Source organism: Spermophilus citellus (genome assembly GCF_964194105.1).
Source record: "Spermophilus citellus genome assembly, chromosome: X".
NCBI lineage: Eukaryota > Metazoa > Chordata > Mammalia > Rodentia > Sciuridae > Spermophilus > Spermophilus citellus.
The window spans coordinates 115,709,724-115,730,704 of record NC_138190.1 but is presented as its reverse complement, the minus strand read 5'-3'; the positions used below and the strand labels follow the sequence as shown (position 1 = coordinate 115,730,704).

Sequence of the window (20,981 nt, the reverse complement as noted above, 5' to 3'; positions counted from 1 at the left end):
TCTCTAAATTTCGGTTTCCACCTGTGAAATGAAGGAGTTAGATTTAAGTTGGTTGACCCCTTAAGTTCCTTCATTAGTCAACAAACCATTACTGGTTGTCTACCATGTGCCAGGCACTGCCAGGCATTGGAGGGGGGGGATGAGAACGATTGAGCCTCTGCCCACAGAGAGGTCACAATCTGGTGGGAAGGCAAATACATGAACAGATAATTTTAATACTTTCAATGAGAGACATAAGCACATAATCTCCTGGAAGCACAGAGGGGCACTCAAGTGTATATAACAGGGAGAAAGGATTATATTTAGAAAGGCTTCCTGGAACAGCCCTCCAGCTATTTCTACCACAGAAAATTATACAAGGATACTGAGAACTAGAAGTGCTTTAAAACACTAAGTAAATGCACACAAAACACTTTAGCTTGCCCTAAACTGGTGCTTGCTAAAGATGAATTTTTCTATTTACTGATGGTTGCAAACTGTCCAAATACAGTCATACATGGATTAATAATGGGGACATACTCTGAGAAATGTGTCATTAGGCAATTTTGTCATTGCATGAACACCAGAGAATGTTCTCTTTTTTGATACTGGAGATTGAACCCAGGAGTGCTTAGCCACTGAGCCCACATCTCCAGTCCTTTTTTGTAGTTTATTTAGAGACAGGGTCTCACTAAATTGCTGAGGCTGGGCTTGAACTTGTGATTCTACTGCTCAGCCTTTGAATCCTCTGAGATTATAGGCACGCAACATTGCACCCGGCTGAGAGAATGTTCTTACACAAACTAAGTCACTAGGCAAGATAAATCTTATGGAACCACTGTCATCTATGTAAGTCTCTTGCTAACCAAAACAGTCAATATGCAGCACATGACTACAGTTCTTAGGTGAGAGGAGTTAGAAATCTAATTTTAAAAAAATTAATCAAGGAGAGCAGAGTTCTTTGTGATTTTTGCTCTGCCCTACAAATCTTAAATTTATACCTTGGCCATTTGATTTAATCAAATCTTTATGCATGCTGTTTCTTCTCGACACATAACATATCTGAACTATCACTTTTTCTAAGTAAAAAAAACTGAAGCTTGTTACTGTAGAGGTCAAATGATAAAAATGAAAATTTTATAAACTGAGAAGTTAATTTTAGATGTACTGTATGATAAGTAATCATTCTAAATTCTATTAATTACTTGATCTGATCTCTGAGAAACTAGTTAATGCCTCTTGACCTTATTTTTTGTATTTATTTTGCAAAGTATATACAGTGAAACTTAATACATGGAATAATTTTCTTATTCAAGTTTATGTTTTAACTTTTGAACTGCCATTCTATATTTGATATATACAAGAGTATATGCAGCACATACAGGTTGAGAACCTCAATCCAAACATCTGAAATCCAAAATGCTCCAACATCTGAAACATTCTGAAAGCCAATATGTCACAAGTGGAAAATTCCATAGTGGCCCTCAAGTGACAAGTGGTAATCAACGTGCAGGCACACTAAAAATATTATGGAAGATTACCTTTAAGATATGTGTATAAAGCTGGGCATGGTGGTGCATGCCTGTAATCCCAGCAGCTTGGGAGGCTGAGACAGAAAGATCCAGAATTCAAAGTCAGCTTCAGCAACGGCGATGTGCTAAGCAATTCACTGAGACCCTGCCTCTAAATAAAATAAAGAATAGGGCTGGGGATGTGGCTCAGTGGTCAAGTGCCCCTGAGTTCAATCCCCAGTACCCTCGCAAAAAATGTGTATAAGAAATATATGAATTTCATGTTTAGACCTGAGTCCTGTCCCTAAGATATCTGAGTATGTACATGTAAATATTCTGAAATCCGAAATAATATGAAATAAAACAAATCTAAAATTCAAACCACTTTCATCCCAAGTATCTTGGAGAAGAAATATTCAATCTTTACATGTAATTAATTATGACACATAATAAGTAATATGAACTCCTGTGACTTACCACTTTACATTTTACCAATTAGAACAGCTGCAATAGCAGTGTAGCTTACTGTGTACTCTACCCCATTTGCCTGTCTCTCCCATAGAGGTATCCACTATCCCAGATTTTACGTATGGTTCCCTTAATTTTTTCATTTTTAAAAAGTTTCATCAAAACATGCATGTATATATATATATATTCATAAACAATACATGGGTAAGTTTTGTCATTTGTGAGCTCTGTTTTCACTGATGTATTTCAAAGAAAAAAATGTTGGACACTAAATATCATTGCACTGCAGAATGCGGTGGTACATGCTGGTAATCCCAATGGCTCAGGAGGCTGAGGCAGAAGGATAGCAAGTTCAAAGCCAGCTTTAGCAACTTAGTGAGGCCCTAAGCAACTTGGCGAGACCCTTTCTCAAAATAAAAAATTTTAAAAAAGGCTGGGGGAGCTTAAGTTGTAACTCTATAGTGTGCTTGCCTAGTACATGTGAGGCATTGGGCTCAATCCTCAGCACCACATGAAAATACATAAAATTAAGGTTTGTTTCCATCTACAACTAAAAATATATTTTTTAAAAAAGGGCTGGGGATGTGCCTCAGTGGTTAAGTGCACCTGGGTTCAATACCTGGTACCAAAAAAAAAAAAAACAAATCATTGCACTAAAAAAATCATCTATTCCTGTCAAGTATAAAGGCCACTCTTGGCATTGCATACACTCCAGTTGCACTTAAATCTTTAAACTGTACCCATATCCACTACTTTCCCTCTATTTCTCCCCCACCGAGGGTTGCCAGATTTAGCAACTAAAAACAGAATGTTCAGTTAAATTCCAATTTCAGAAAAATATAATATAAATGTATTTGTTGTTTATCTGAAATTGGAATTTAACAGACTGTTCTGTACATTGTCAGCAACTCTAATTCATACCCAAGTTAATTAGATGAACCAAAAAATCCTGTGTGTTTAAAAGAATTAAGAAGGAAGAATCACATGGCCAATGTCATTATATAAATATTCTTCTAAATATTTTACAACATTCACTGAATGGGGGAAAAGATCTATACATTTGCATATTCAGTCAAAGTTTTTCTGGACAGGGCATTCAGTGCATATGGGTAAATGCAAATACTATACCTCCCCCTACCTCCCACCCTCCCCCCCAAAAAAAAACTCAAGAAGGCTACTGTAACAAACTGACAAAATTTCTAGATATTTAAGTTGACTTATAGCCATTGTTTATATAGATATTTATATAAAACTATTCTCATTCAACATGATCAAAATGAGGTTAACTGATACAGGTAAAATAAACATCAACAGCTAACTTTCTAGATTAATCAATTGAAAGTATGTTGTCATTAAAAAAGAGAATCACACACTACATATATAGTTATTTTAGGACACTTTCCTCCCTTTATAAAAAGGATACTAGAAATATTTCAGATATACTATTTCTGTATCAATCAAAAAACTGATGAACCTTCTGCAACAAGAAGTAGAATTTGCTTCTCAATTCTGTCAATTTATACTCTAAACATCCTCCCACCACCTGAGGCACTAATAGAACCTAGATATGAATAGCAATAGATACAAATGTGTATTAAGAACCCATGTGGGCTGAGGATGTGGCTCAAGCGGTAGCGCGCTCGCCTGGCATGCAGCGCGGCCTGGGTTCGATCCTCAGCACCACATACAAACAAAGATGTGGGCTGGGGATGTGGCTCAAGTGGTAGCGCGCTCGATCCTCAGCACCACATACAAAACAAAGATGTTGTGTCCGCCGAAAACTTAAAAACAAAACAAAACAAAACAAAACAAAACAAAAACACAAAGATGTTGTGTCGGCCGATAACTAAAAAATAAATATTAAAAAAAAAAAAGAACCCATGTAGCCAGGTGTAGTAGGGCAGGCCTATAATCCCAGTGGCTCAGGAGACTGAGGCAAGAGGATTGTGAATTCAAAGCCAGCCCTCAGCAACCTAGCGAGGCCCTAAAACTTAGTGAGACCTGTCTCTAAATAAAATATGGGGACTGGGGATGTTGCTCAGTGGTTAATCACCCCTGGTACCAAAAAAAAAACAAAACAAAACAAAACAAAACAAAAACCCAAAAAACCCATAGATTAGATTCCCTAAATAGAAGCTACTTGAACTGCCTTACTAGGCTCACTGCAAAACCCACATTTTGAAATCAGCTACTGACATGGTTGACCACAGTAGGAATGTAAGTTGGTTTTTCAGAGCTTTGACCATTAGTTGCCCTGCAGGCAATTACTGGATCTTCATTACTCATGCCTTAGGGTAATTAGGACTTAAAATCATGGTATAAGTAATTAAATCTACTTTTTAAAAAGAACATTGAATTTCTATATTTTCAAAGAGCCAGACCTCATAAGCTATCCTACCTCTAGTTTCTCACCTGTTACCTATAGGCAGATTTTCTGCCTTTTGGGTTTGGTGTTTCTCCACCTATTAGAGTTATCTGAAAACAAACAAACACAACTTATAAGGCTTTTGCAAATAGGGAGAAATCACTGTGCAGGCGAAACCTACATTTGCCATCTATTTCACCTTTAACTAAACACCTAGGAATGCAAAAAACCACCTCCTATGAAATAAAAATAAAATTAGTGCAATCTAATTCTTAACATCACCATTTCCAAACTTCTTATTATATTTCATGAAAGAAATATACCAAAACAATTGGGCACTACACAGAGAAATGAACTAACTAGGTCTTTATTTTTGTGCCTAAGAGGACTTAATTCTTTTTCAGAGAATAAAAGGTGGCTGGCTATGAAGAAGCCAAGTAAAAAGCAGCAATGACATTGAAGTAGTAGTATAGAGCGAGTTTGGTGGAATAAAGTAGCTTGGGAAACATGTTTCTTATAGAAAGGTGACTCACTCTACAATGTAATTTTGTTTTTATCCCCCTCTTCTGCCTTTGCCATAAGAAAAACAAAACAAAACAAAAAGTAAGATGAGCTTAAGCAGTGTTTCAAGCAACTGAAACAAGCAGAACAAAGAACAGCTTGCTGATACAAAGAAAGTACTGGGATTCTAAGGTCCTTGAGGTGAACTGGATATGAGCAAAGATAAGGGAGTAGCCACTCCTTAAAGTAAACAGCTAATTAAAGGGTTCTGATTTCTAAAGCCCAGCAAGCTTGAAATAGTAAGATTTGATAGCAAACCAAGACCAACACTAAAGTGCTAAGTCTAAGCATGGAATCAGAAGGGTTCTGGTGCTCAGAAAACACTGACATGGAGTCCTATTATTGCCAACTGAGGCCAGGCAGGAAAAAAAATGCAGCAGCAAAAATCAGAAATCAAGGGCTGGGGATGTGGCTCAAGCGGTAGCGTGCTTGCCTGGCATGCGTGCGGCCCGGGTTCGATCCTCAGCACCACATACCAACAAAGATGTTGTGTCCGCCGAGAACTAAAAAATAATAAATATTAAAAAATTCTCTCTCTCTCTCTCTCTTTCTCTCTCCTCTTTCACTCTCTCTTAAAAAAATGTGAATTAAAAAAAAAATCAGAGGGCTGGGGATGTGGCTCAAGCGGTAGCGCGCTGGCCTGGCATGCGTGTGGCCCAGGTTCGATCCTCAGCACCACATACAAACAAAGATGTTGTGTCCGCCGAGAACTAAAAAAATAAATATTAAAAAAAAATCAGAAATCAAAACCAAACAATCGATCAACAAATATATGAAAAAAATATTCAACATCTCTAGCAATTAGAGGAATGCAAATTAAAACTTCACTGAGATATCAACTCACTCCAGTCAGAATGGCAATTATCAAGAATACAGGCAACAATAAATGTTGGTGAGGATGTGAGGAAAAAGGTACACTCATATACTGCTGGTGGGACTGCAAATTGGTGCCACTATTGTGGAAAGCAGTATGGAGATTCCTCAAAAAACTTGGAATGGAAACATCATTTGATCCAGCTATCCACTCCTTGGTTTATACCTGAAGGACTTAAAATCAGTCAGCTTATTATAGTGATGTAGCCACGTCAATGTTTATAGCAGTTCAATTCATAGTACATTTTAAAATGTCATGTTTTAACTACGCAGTAGAAAACAAATCACTCAAATTTCCCTGGACATAAGGCAATACTGGTTTACTAACAAGACTGACAAAAAGCTGACAAAACAGTTAAAATAATCACATAACAGGGAATACACTGAATCCTCCAGATGTAAACTATTTTTAGTTCACATATTATTATTTGAATGGTCATTTTAAGTTTTAAATATGATAAAAGCCCAAAAGTAGAAATGTATCAAAAGTACCTATTTTATTAATGATATTGACAGAAATGGTGAGAAAATTCAGCACAATGGCTCTATATTTTTTGAAAGTATGTTTTGTGGCAATATTTGTAAATAACCTTTAATTAAATCAAAGGAAATTTAGTGGTGAAATATAAATCTGTTCACACATAAGGTAAATTACAAACTTAAAGTAGACCCTTAAGCAACTCTCTTGTCTAAAATGACAAACTGATTTTTAAAATATTATGTATATATTATATTTCCATGTCATATTCCTATATTTTCCATATATTTCCATGTCATTTTTCAATAATGTGTTTTATTGAAAAAATAACCAAAAAAATCGTGTTCTTTGTCCTACACAAGAATGTTACATGAAAAGCATTCTACTCTGCACACTTAAAACCATTCAAAATACCTACATTAAAAAAATAACTCTGGGGTAAGGCAGCAATATCATAATATTCCAATTAAGTAGGTTAAAATAAAAATCAGATCTATTAATGTTTTAAAGTAATTTCTAGTAAAAAATAGACAGAAGCAGATAACTAAAATTATGCCTGTCTGGAGAAGTCAATAACTATTGCAAACATGTGAAATCACCTTGTAACTTACTTTTTAAAAAGTAAACAAACAAGATGTTGGGCTGCAGGCCACATTACAGAAACTTTATCAAACTAATATGTTTATAAGATTTTGTAAGTTATCTAAAACATTCAGTGTAACACTTAATTGTAAAAAGTAAATACCAGTAACTTGTAAATAAAAATTAGGGGGCTGGGGTTGTGGCTCAGTGTTAGAGTGCTTGCCTAGCATGCATGAGGCACTGGGTTCAATCCTCAGCACCATATAAAAATAAAAAAATAAAGATATTGTGTCCACCTTTAAACTAAAAAAAAAAATTAGGGCTCTAAAGTACTTGTAAAACCCCCTTTAAAAAATGCAAATGGATCACTTCTATGATCAGTGAACTTACATTTCAGACTTCAAGATTCCTGGTTGAGTTCACTGATAATCACCCAAGACAGGCAGAGGAACAAAAGTCAAATCAAACCATTTTTTTTAAAATTAAAGAACATTTACAGGTATTATCTCTGATAAAAAAGGTCTTAAAGGAAAATAAATGGTAAACTAATGACTTAACTAAGATTCTGGTATAAAGTATAGGGTTTTTTTTTTGGGGGGGATAGTACTAGGGATCCTATAAATAGGACTTCATGCATGCTAGCCAAGCACTCAATTTTTTTAAGAAAAATTGAGAAAAAGCCTCACTAAATTGCCCATGCTAGTCTTGAACTTGTGATCTTCTGCCTCCCCAGTAGCTGACATTATAGGAATGCACCACCACATCCAGTTAATGGGTAAGTTTTAATTATTCATGTTCTTCTTCACCATCACAAATGGAAAATAAAACATATTTTGATAACATTTAATATTAAGCACTATATAAATTCAATTTTTATGCTTTTTTGATTTGAAATTCTCCTTCTGCAATTTTTTTATGAAAAATGTATGAAGGACTTAAATATTCTAGGAAAATCTTAAATTACCTAGAATACTTACGTACATTAAACATTTTATAGGTCAAGTTTAAGTCTTTTATGATTTATTATAAAAAAGCTTATTCAATCTTATCGGCATCTTAAATAGTAATTACTATTCATGTAATTTTCAATTACCTAGTTATCAGGAATGCATTTTTCCCATTAATTTAATAGTCAATAGAGATTTGGTTAGGTAGAAAATGTTAATAACTATCATGTATCTCATTGTGACTACTAGAAAACACATATGAAGGAGGGGAAAAAAGAAATATTGGGTAAGTGAGTTGTGGCCAAAAGTATGAGTCAGAGTTATAAATAATTATCCCACCACAGTACCATGGCCTGACTAAACAACTGACAACAATTTATAAAACAATTAACAGAAAAAAAATCTGGGGATAGAGACTTTTGAGTGGCTCACATCTGGGTTACCCTTATGAACAAAGAACATGCTGGGCATGGTGGTGAAGGCCTGTAATCCCAGCAACTCGGTAGACTGAGGCAGAAGGATTGCAAATTCAAAGCCAGCCTAAGCAACTTAGACCCTGTCTCAAAATAAAATGTAAAAAGGGCTGAGAATGTGGCTCAGTGGATACGCACCCCTGGGACCCTGGGATAGAGATAGAAAGAGAGCGAGTGAGAGAGAGCGAGCGAGAGCGCGAGCGAGCACACCCTTTAGAAGACAGTGAACAGTAGTCTGGGATTCCATCTTTTTCAGTAGCAAGGTCACTTCCTGATCTGGCTTACAATCAATTACGTCAAAGCTTAAAAAGAAGGGCATAAAAAACTCTCCCTTTTATTATTTCAAAGTTCTATATACCCAAATGTCAGGAGTTAGCCTTGTCATTTTAATAATTTACATGTAAACTAGAACATCACAAAATGTTTACAGTTTAGAAAATGAAAGTAGGGGTGACCTACTGTTTTAAATCTTCATTCAAAACCATTTGTTTAATTACCACAAGTTAGTAAAATTTTACCTCTTGCTGACTTACAACAAGTCCCTAACCTACCCTAAGCTGTCAATTTTTCCACCTATCTAAAAAATTGTCCTATCACACAGAACTGCAAGACAGTCAGAAGTGACTGTGTATTAAGAAAAACTTTGAAAATGAATGTCCAACATTAGTAGGCATTATGGAGTTATTATTCTTTGCATGTAACAACACATAGAACTATATAGTACTAATTTTTTATTTTGAACACATTTACCCCTGGAAAAAAGTTAATAACAAGAATTTGATATAAGGGCAGGATAACTGTCAATATTTCCCAAGGTTTCACTGTTAACATTTAATATTTATTGAGTACAGGATGTCCCCAAGTTACAAAGGTCCTATAAATACAAACCACTGTCCTTGCCTCAGTCCCTCCCCTACTTCTCTTATAGTAACTGGAATGTGTGGGAGGGGAGCTGGAATGATTAGGTAGAGATCTGAGTGTACCAGGAAGTTTGAAAGTAGAAGAAATTGTGAAGGGAAGTGGAACACCACAGAACATGCATACTCATCAACTCAATCCCCATCTAAACCTTCTGCTGCTGCTATACCTCTACTGTGGATATTTCTCCATGCTGGGAAATAAGGAAAAGGCTAAAATAAAGAACAGCAGCCTAGAACTATGACCTGGCATATAACAGGGATAATAAAATTCATTTAAAGGAAAAAGTCATTTACCTTAAGCCCTTAATCCAATTCAATAAAAATAAAGTACACATTGCAAAATATCAACAGACCTACTTGCTCTCACTCATCAAGGTACTAATTTTATCAAGCTACTGAATTCACTCTGCTTACCCATCTTTGTGTAATCCAATAACCCATACCCACCAGACACACTACTAAAAAAAATTCACTTACGAATGTATATATCCAATTTAACTGACTTTTCCCCCTACTCCTTCCCCAAAATCCTTCCACTCTTCATATTTCATCCATCACTGTTCCTTCTCAGTTATAAGGGACAAGAACTGTTATGCTAGGAAATCTCTGTAGCAATGTTACTAGGAAGGAGAAAGTTGGCAATAGAGTGGTGTTTTTTTTTGTGTGTGTGGGGGTACTGGGGATTGAACTCATGGGAGCTTAACCACTGACCACATCCCCTGCCTGTTTTTATTTTTCATTTTATTTTGAGACGGGTCTCATTAAGTTATTTAGGGCCTTGCCAAATTGCTGAGGCTTCCAAACCATGAGGATTACAGACGTGTGCCACCACATCCAGCTAAGAGGTTTTTTTCAAAAACACTTAAATTGTTACTAGTGCTGCTAATAACCAGGAAGATTACTTACCCAGTACCCTAATTTAAATAAAGGATTTCCGAGACATATTTAAAAGAGGACTATGGGTTTTAAGTTCATCCATAGCTATTCATACCAGTTCAAGAATAAGGCCAGAAAGAATACTCCTATCCCTTCTCTCAAACCTACTTAGTGATCAAATGCTTGCTTTGGACAAACCAAGCTCGAATACAGCACAACATGGCTGTTTACTGGTTCTCTAGAAAGTTTGATCTGCAGTCCATCAGAACATTCAGGGTTCAATTATGGTATGGAGGGGTCAGAGTTGTGGTCCAGGGGTAGAGCACTTGCCTAGCATGTGTGAGGCACTGGGTTCCATTCTCAGTACCACGTATAAATAAATAAAATAAAGGTCCATCAACAACTAAAAAAAAATTGTGGTATAGAAAAAATGTTAAAAGTTTTCCATCTTGAGTTTCTAACAATTTTATGTGCCACCCTTGGATTTTTAAAAATTGATCCTACCTCTTTTAAAATTTTAAGGATCAGCGTCCCATGGAGAAAGTAAAACTTTCTGCTCTGAAGTCTATTTGTGCAATTAAAGTTCTCCTAGGGGGCATTATTAGAACTTAACTGCAGTTTTGGATAATCTTAAAATGAAACCATTCAACGTATGATTTAAATAAAAATTAAAGATAAGATTTTATCATTCAGTGCTAAAGGTATATACTAACAAGCTTACTATAATAATTTCTAATTCAGGAAAGTTACTTTTTGAAAAATATCACAATATCTTAAAAGTAAAATCTTAATGAAACATACAAAAATCAGTTTGTTTCCATACCAATAGCAAATTGTCTAAAAAGGAAACAAAAACGCAACACCATCTGCAATAGTTAAAAAACCCTAAGAATAAACCAAAGATATGAAAGAGCTACAATTAAAATTAAAAAAACGCTGATGAGAGAAATCAAAACAGATACCAAAAAGACATCTGAAATTCACGAATTAGAAGAATCAATAGTTAAAATGTCTGTAATACTAAATCAATCTACAGATTCCATGTGTTCCCTATCAAAATATCAGTAACACTTCTCACAGATCAGACAAAAATTACAAAATTCATATGGAACCACAAAAAATCCTCAAATAGAGAAAGCAATCCTGAACAAAAAGAATAAAGCAGGCAAAATTACACTACCTGACTTCAAAATATACTGCAAAGCTATAATAATTAAAATTAAGTGGTACTGGCATAAAAAGACACACAGACCAGGAATAGAGCAGGAGCCTAGAAATAAATACACATATCCATCCCCAACTGATCTTTGACAAAGGTGCTCAGTACATGCACTGGATAAAGGACAATAAATTGTGCTGGAGAAATTGGATATTCACATGAAATTAATCCCCTATCACCAATTGACTTAAAAAATTCAAAATGGATTAAAGACCTAAATGTAAGACCTGAACCATGAAACTACTAGAAGAAAACATAGATGAAATGCTTCAGGACAATGGAATGGGCAAGGATTTTTAGGATAAGACCGTAAAAGCACAAGAAATGAAAATAAAAATAGAAAATTTTGTTTATACCAAGTTAAAAAGCTCTGCTCTAAAAAGCTAACAATCAACACAGCAAAGAGACGACTTACAGAATAAGAGAAAATATTTGCAAGCTATGTATTTGACAAAGGATTGATAACCAGAATATATAAAGAACTCAAGCAACAGCAACCCCCCCAATAATCCCACTGAAAATGACATTTAGTTACAAAGTTACATTTCTCAAGACATACAAATGGCCAACAGGTACATGAAAAAAAGTACAACTTCCCTAATCATCAGGGAAACACAAATTGAAACAGAACCACAACAGAGACATCACTCCACTCCAATTAGAATGGCTATTATCAAAAAGATAAAAGATAACAGGTGCTGTCAAGGATATGGAGAGAAAGGAACCCTTGCACACTGCTGATTGGAGTGTAAATTAATACACTGTGGAAAAACAGTATGGAGGTGCTTCAAAAAATTTTAAATAGAACTACCATATGACCCAGCAATACTACTACTGGGTTTATATCCAAAATAAATGAAATCAATCCAAAGAGATATCTACAGGGTAATTACCAGGAGAGAGAAGCAACTGAAATTGTTTACCAACTGGTGAATAGATAAAGAAATGTAGAACATATATGCAATGGAATACTATTCAGCCATAAAAAAGAATAAAAACTTGTTGTTTGTGACATCCTGTATAGAACTGGAGATCATTATGTTAACTGAAATAAACCAAGCACAGAAAGACAATTGCCATATGATCTCACTCACATGGAATCTAAAACAGTTGATCTTATAGAAGTTGAGAGTAAAATGGTAGTTACCAGAGGCTGGGGAAATAAGAAGTGAGGGAAGACAGATTACAGTTGATTAACAGGTACTAAGTTACAGTTAGGAGAAAGAAGTTCTGGTATTCTATGACATAATAGAGTGACTACAGATAATGATAATGCACTGTATAATTTTTCTTTAAATCCAAAAGAAAGATTCTGAATGTTTTCACCATAAAACAATGATAAATAAAGAGACAGATTTACCTTGATTTAAACATTACACAAAGTATACATGCATCAAAACATCACATGGCACCTCATTAATGTGTGTACTTCTTATGTATCAATTTAAAAAGTAGAATTCTACTTTGCTAAATAGAAATGACTTATATTATTGTAATGTATGGAAATGATACCAAAGCTTAAACCTTAACAGAATAACCACCTCCAATTTAGTAAATACAAAAGATCAATTGTACACATTTAGAAGTTACTACTATACCTAGCAATACTAATAAGCACGAGCTCCAAAAACAAACATTAATGGAAGTGACTTAAATATTTGTCATAGTTCTTCAATATCCATATTTTGAGCAAAATAAATAACATATGTATAACTTTAATTATTTGAATTCTGAGTTTTTATGAGATAAAAATGTTAAGTGAACACAAAAAAACTTAAAGACCCATCCAATTATTCAGTCTTTTTCTTTCCTTTGTTTATTCAAAGGCTGTGAAACAAAGATAACATTTCCTATTAAATTTCTAAACAGTTTTCTCAAATTATAATGAACTCATCTAAAGGCCAAATATTCTTTCTACAACCCATAGAAATCATTTTTGTTAAAATATTATTTGGGAGTTGCTGATGAATCAAGATGCTTTTAAAGCACTTCAGCTAAGCTGTGATGATACTGAGTCTAAAATCCTATTTGCAAATATATTTCCTAAAGGTCACCCTTGATCTTGAAATTTATTCTACTTGGTATTACAAAGGATGGCCAATGGATGCCAGTGATTCAATGCATTCAATCTAAAAGACAATGGTTAACATTGGTACTGAGATAATTAGTATGAAGAAATTGCTGCATGAACATGTTTTTGTTAAATTCTGTATGTTTAAAATGTTTAAAAAAGTGTTTGGAGGAAAAAAAGGTTTCATGGGCTTGAAAGCAACTGACCCTGATGGAATGCCAAATTATAAACTGCCAGACAGCTGCAGCTGGTAATAAAATGCTAAGACCTGAAGCACTTTAGCAGAACCTGATTATATGGTAATCCTAGTATCTGAGAGTAGGCAAAAGAGCTAGAAGAATAACTGATAGCCTGGTTGCTATAGTAACCAAGATAAATTTGTATACTGACTGGGAAAAACATTGGGGTTGTCATCAGTTATGAGGCTCACATTTTGTCTTAGGTGCTTTCCCCTCAATTTTGAATCATGAGAGGACAGAGCACCCAATTAAAGATTTATCTGGTTAGCTGAATAATATCCAAAAGAAAAAGGGGAACAGGCTTTGTGAATGTTAGTAGAAATTACCTTAGCTCTGGATAGAAAATAGAAATGTAGGTTAATTATCAATTCAAGTCAATATCAGTAAGGCATCATAAGGTACCTATAATTTTTGTGACTTTATTGTTTGTCGTAGATGGACAGAGTACTTTTATTTATTTTTTAAATTTTTATGGAGTGCTGCTGAGGATCAAACACAGTGCTTCATATGTGCTAGGCAAGTGCTCTGCCACTAAGCTACAGCCCTGGCTCCAATTTTGTGACTTTAAATATTATCAGAGATATTTCTTACAGGTTATTAATTTCTTGAATATAGGGTTATTTAAAGCAGACCATTTATGTGTATGTAAAACAATATTAAACGGTGGAATTTGTCTTATCTCAGTTACGCAGGACCTAGGAAGCAGCTTCATAACCTGGTCCCCTCACCCCCTCCACCTCCTTCACTACAACTTTCATGAGCTACTTTTCATACTCTCTTCCTATACCTCATTACCCCAAGATGTACTCTCCCCAAATTGTAGCCAGAATGTGAAGAGGAAATAGTTTACTTTTTTTAAAAAAAAACTGTTGACTTTATTTAAACAAACAGCTTCTTTAAGGGATTTACCTGAAAAATTCATCTGTCATAACAACGAACTGAAGAGGAGACACACAAGAGTGTTGTACAAAGGTTGCATGCTAAAAATTAACAAGTTTTTTCCCTGTCCTATAAGATAGTTAATGAACTATTTTTATCCTAAAACTGTATAGGTTTTTATATTTTTAAAAATTAAATTTTGTCTACTCTATTTTATGAAGTAGGTTACCAAAAACAGAATAAAGCTTTCAACTTACAGATTCAAATTGATCCCCCCAAATTGCCATACTGCTACCAACTGTCCTACCTAAATGAGTCACCAATTGACAGTTGGAAGTCACTAAATTTAGAACGTAATTTTATTAATTAAATTTTTCCACTTCAATATGATAAGACTGTGATAAGGCAGCATTTATAAATGAATTTCTATCAATCCACAAAATCAACAGCAATCAAATATAATCTATGATTAAATGTCAAAAACTCAGGAACGAACGGCCATAAAGGAGGTTTTGCTTCCCTAAAGTAATTCACAACATGCAAATATTGTTTAAATAAAACTGCATAAATTTTCAATTCAGAGAGAAACATTTCTGAGGGCTAAGTAAAGCAAGAAAGCTGAATTTTCAACAGACAGTTTTGTTTTTTAGATGTAGCAATTCTTCCAGACACTTTTATCACAGTTCCCATAAGTTAATCAATATTTTGCCGTTACTCAAATCTAAACATGGTAGTTGCAAGTAACACTAACTAGACTCCTAAAAATAAACTAATATGAACTCTGTTCTACATAAGCCAGTCTGCCACCATTTTCATTCTGACTTGGAGAAAAGTAGTGAGCAATAGGATCCTAGAACAGTCAATGTCCTTTGACAAGTAAAGCATGAAGAAATAGTCATGTTAGAAGTAGAACATCTTAGAAGTCTGGCAAACAGGGTATGTATCAGAAACCTATATCAGGGATAACCAGCATTATTCTCCCCAATTCCACATGGCAGCACCATACAAATGAGGAATCAAGAAACCTGGGTTCAGTGCTGGGTGCAGTGGCACAAGCCTCTAATCCCAGCAGCTCAGGATACTGAGGCAGGAGAGTGACAAGTTCAAAGCCAGCTTCAGCAACTTAGTGAGGACCTAAGCACTAAGCGAGACCCTGTCTCTAAATAAAACACAAAAAAAGGGCTGCAGATGTTGCCCAGTGGTTAAGCACCCCTGGGTTTAATCCCTGGTACCCCCCCCCAAAAAAAAAGAAAAAGAAAAAAGAAAAAACAAAATAAAAAAACAACTTAAGTTCTAGTTCTAGTCTACCACTAATCAGCAGTGTGTTACTTCCCCTCTCTGAGCCTAGGTTTCACTTTCAGTTAAATGGGAGGACTGGGTTAAATAATGGGTCCCTTCCTACTACAAAATGTATGGTTCCCTCTTCTGAGGCCTCAAATATATTTTGGCTGAATACAGTGTTGAAAATGCTACATTTATTTTTATAACATGTTCTCAGTGTCAGCCTTTAGAATGTGTAGATATAAGCTATAGGATTTAGCAGAGGCAATCAATTAATATATAATTTATCCAAAAAATAATTTCAAATCTATTGGTCTTTCTTGAATCATGTACCAAAAACATCAAGTTTGTTAAACTCAAAGTTGTGTGTGTATGATTTCCAAGAATAAAAGCTTATCAATAAAAGCACACTATCAAATCTCCATACAATGACAGGCATTTAGAGTCAGAAGGGTTCTCAAAATGTAATCTCAATTTAAAGATGAGGAAATGAAATGACTCAGTTCAGAGCTCCTTTCTACTATACCACAGTTCCTCTTTCCTTTCCTGCTGTATTAACCATGATACCAGAGAAAATGACAGACTGTGAAACTGGTCTGTGTTCTAGTCCTGGTTCTGACATGAATTTGTCATAGCACCATGGACAATTCACTTTCCTTCTATGGGCTTCAAGTTTTCACATTTTATAAGAAATAGTTTAACTAGATGTTCCTCCTATTTAATAACATAAAATAATCTTATAAGATTCCTTTCTGACAAAAATACATATTTCTGAAAGAAAAAGTGGGAATTTCTAGTGAAGAGAACTGAAAAGTTTGGGCTGCTGGTGTTAATTTTATTTTTGGTATTGGAGATTGTACCCAGAGCACTTTAACATTAAGCTACATCTCCAGCCCTTTTAATTTTTTATTTTGAGACACTAAGTTGCTAAGGCTGACCTTGAACTTGTGATCCTCCCAGCCTCCCAAGTCACTGTGATTACAGCAGTGTGTCACTGTAACTCTGATTTTTAATTTTTTGGGATTGAACCCATAGCCAAGCGCTATATGGATGAGATGCATCCTGAGCTTCCCCTGCCAAACCCTGGGTTAAATTTTGAGACAAGGTCTTGCTAAATTGCATATCTTGGTCTCAAATTTGTGATCCTACTGCCTCAGACTCTCTAGCAGCTCGGATTACAGGTGTGCACCACCACACCTAGTTGGGATGCTGGTTTTCTTTTTTCACATTTTTTATTGGTTCATTACAGTTGTACCTAATGATAGGATTTTTGTTACATATTCCTACAAGCACAGAATGTAATAATATAATTTAGCCAGTATCAATCCCCAGAACATCCCCCCTCCCTTATGGTGGTCTCTTTCCTCTACTGATCTTCCTTTGATTTTCATGAGATTCCCACCCATTCCCCACCTTTTCCTCCCTTTTTCCTCTCTAGCTTCCACATATAAGAGGATACATATATCCTCTGACCTTCTAAGTTTGGCTTATTTTACTTAACATAAGGGTCTCTAGTTCTGGGTTGCTGGTTTTAAACTGATGCATCAGTTCAATTCAGCAAGTTGGCCCTAAAGTATTTGACCCAGAATCTATTTGGGGAGAATCTCCCTGACCCCACTCTATACATAGTATGGAGGAAGCTATGATGTACTAGAAAAAAATTCTGGACTAATGAGTTTGAAGAGCTGGTTTCAAATCCCAGCTCTGACACTTACCAAGTTGTCTCTCCTAAAATAATCCACTTAACTTCTCTGAGTCTAAGGTTCCTTATTTGTAAAACTGGAGACAGGAATAAAGAAACTAGACCTAAAGTATCAGTCAAAATAAAGCATTATAAATATAGTACATTTTGCAAACCTGGGCAAGAGGAGATGATCTGCCACTGTGAAAAAGTATGTTGTACTGAACTCAAAACTCTTTCTGTAAAAAATTGCTAATTTTCAACTTTTTACATTTACTTTCAAAGAGCAGATTAACAAAACTGAAGACAATATTGGATGGGCAATGCAAGAAATACATTTTTAGGAAATGGACTGTATACTTGAATTTCACTAATCAATAAAAACACATGAGATAATGCTCAACTGTCTGCTCAGTTAACTACAATTTGAAGAAAAGGTCTGTGTGTACCCAAATAGACAAAGCAAGGAGTATTTCTTAAAAGTGTCCATATCCAGTCTATTTATCTCTTAGGGTTTTTAAGATGTGTTACTCCAGTTCATATCAAGGGACAGAAGATAATTCTGATGACCACATATTGAGTGATGCCTTCTGTTTCTACAAATCAAGATTTCTCACTGAGTTTCTAGGTAGTTAGTTTTCGGTCAAGTGGGCTAACAGTACCTTATGCAAACAAACCTGCCACAAATGATAGAGGAAAATGTAAATGATCCTACCCCTTTCTGTCCTCTGAATACAGCTAGTTCTTTTCAGATGTAATTCTCCAGATGAGTTTATTTTCTTCCAAATTCTTTCACTAATGCAGCAGAGCCACGAAATCCAAACAGATCCTATATTCTGTTAACAGAATTTTTTTTCAACATACTCAGATTTTAGGCAACTCTAGAGTTAAAATTAGGAAGCTGAGTCCCAAGGACATTATTATTATTATTATTATTATTATTATTATTATTATTATTATTATTTTTCACCTAGTATCAAAGTGTTTAAGAAGCTATATTATCCCAGAGGGAGGAAGTGACTATCAGTTCTATCAAAATGAGTCATCTAGTTTAGATGTGGGCTGGGATGTAGCTCAGTTGGTAGAGTGCTTGTCTCACAATACTTCCAGGTTCTGGATACAACCTCCCAAAGCAAACACTGTGTAAAGATAACAAATTTGCTAATGTCCAGAAAGAAAGACAGGAATGAATATTTGAATGCTTTTCTGTACCAAGTACTGGACTAAACAGTTTACATAGGTTCTGAAATAACTGTTCTTTGAGATTAAACTTATTCAATGAACTTAATATCCACATAATTCTAGATTGATAATCAAGTAAACCGATTATTTCCTTCCCCCACTCCAACACACACACGTACTAAAGGATTCAGTCTCTCATTTAACCTGAAATGATAGTTCATTACTTTGAAGGGAAAATCATGCACAAAAATTTTAAAGTAATACAAAATATTTGAAAATTCAAATTTATTTTTATTCTCTACTATGTAGCTATGAACGTGTCTCAGATATTGAACTTGAAGGAGATTCAGTGTCATCTCAAGATCTGGCATTACCATCCCCAAATCTCACAACAGTGAAGTTATATGAATGTTAGTGAGAACATACACATTTGCAATCTGCCAACATACATTTCTTTCTGATTTTGTTGCTGTAAGTTTTTTGGTATAAGTTGTGTATAATAAAGATTTTAGAATGATTTCTAAAATGTACAGATAACTTTAATTTATCAAACAGGGTATTTCTTCCACGGGGTAAGCATGAGAATTGAAGGCTGTTGAACTCCCAGAACTATATTTGTGATTTATACTAACATACAAATTTTACCAATTCTAAATTCTTACAGCATGAAAATATATTTCACTGCCACTAGTTCCACTCATGTTAGTAGAAGAGTTTGGCAAAAACGCTTTAAACACTATTTCGACTTTGAAAAGTAGAAGAGTGGAAAATAAGTAGAAGTTCTGGTCAAGGGAAGTATTCCAACTATTGTACTTTCAACTCAGAATCACCCATATTAATCACCACTAAAACATCTTGCAAAATTAGATAAAGGGCACAATGCTGGGGCTCCCGGTCCAAGCACCAGATTACTCAGCACTTGTTTGTACCTCTGTAATCTGTTGTATACATTTATGTCCGGCTCCCCTTTTAGATCACATCCTTCTCCCCAATGGTAAAGGTCTTGTCTTTGATTCCGTTTGCCTCACTGTAAGGTGCTATTTTAGTAAAACACTGTTGATTCAGAATGTCTCGGCTAGAGGACTTCCTTAAGTAAATAGCCAATCTTTCCTCTACTCCTTTTCTATGCAAGAAAAAGTGGACAGCAAGTAGGTAAGAGTTACAGCTATCTGTGACACCAATAGGTAAGTTAGCGGTAAAAGAAGAAAAAATTGGGAAGTGCAATTTCTCCTGTTACCGCTCTTTTAATCTATGGTCCCCGAGGCCAAAGCGGATGTTTGAAAGGTAAGTCTGAACCCCACAAATAGAAATCTCCGGTTCTCAAGCACGTAAACTGTCCCACTCAAAGAAGGTTGAATATGACGAGACAGGGGATCCGAGCGAGCACCCGGGCTGTTCTTTAAGGAAAGGGGCGGGAGGTGCCCGAGGCGGACGATTCTTCCTTCTCCAACTTACCCTACCCTAAGGAGCCCCAGATCTGGGCTCTGAAGTGCTGAAGTGAGACTGAGAGGAACAGCAGTGGCGGACACAGCGGGACCAGGGAGGGGTGTAGGGGAAAGCACAGGAGAAGCCAGGGCACTGGGATGCCCGGCTTTTGGGCCATATAGCTTCATTACTTACCCTACAGGGTGCACATCTTCAGGGGCATCATAGAATTCCTCCGTGTCGCTTTCCGACGCCATTTATAGGACACACCCGCGGGTGAGGGGGCCGGCACGGAGGAAGGGTGACTCTCCCGTCTCCTCCTCTTCGTCCTCCACCCGGGCGAGACTATGGGGAGGTGGGTCCCAGGCGAGGTTAAGGAGGGAGCAAACGATCTGGAGTGAGAAGCTGGCTAGGGAAAGAGGGGCCGCCCTCAGTTGCCGGGCTGCGGGAATGAACCGCAGAGCGGCTGTCTGAGGAGGCGGCAGTGAGTCCAAGGACTGTTGCTGCCGCCGCTCCCGGCGATAGGTGTATAAGGAGCGCAGGAGAAGAGGCGGTGGCTCTTCTCAGTGGGGGAGGGCGGGCGTGCCGGCGACAGCAGCTCCAATTTCTCCCGCAGCAGCAATTACAGCAGCTGGGAGAGCTAGTTGTCCGCAAAATACCGACGCGCTCCTACCCTCGCGAGACTTCGGGAGGGGCCGGTAAAAGCGTGGGCGGGGCGAAGAGGTGGCGGGGGCGGTCCCAGAGAGGCAGCTCTGTGATTACTTATGCCTGGGAAGCCTATCAAAACAGCGCAAGCGCGTTAAAGGCGTTGGGTGAGGGCAGGAAGTAGCGGAGAAGGGAGGGGTGAGCCTCCTAAAGGGAGGAGTCTAGGACCTGCGCAGGAGCAGCGTGGAGCCCCAACTTTGTGGGCGCGTGCCGGACGTAGGTGGGGTCTGGCATAGCGCTTTACCCACTAACTATACCAATTCTTA

At 36.4% G+C, this 20,981-nt stretch overlaps 1 protein-coding gene across 1 annotated transcript in view; it reads right to left on the bottom strand.

The window, feature by feature from the left end:
• Window positions 1–20,687, bottom strand: part of WDR44 (WD repeat domain 44) — a 92,018-nt gene extending 71,331 nt beyond the window's left edge. The window contains exon 1 of the mRNA XM_081278071.1: window positions 20,206–20,687. Coding sequence (XP_081134197.1) covers window positions 20,206–20,267 — 62 coding nt within the window. The 5' untranslated portion in view covers window positions 20,268–20,687. The remainder of the gene's footprint in view (window positions 1–20,205) is intronic.
• Window positions 20,688–20,981: the final 294 nt, after the last annotated feature.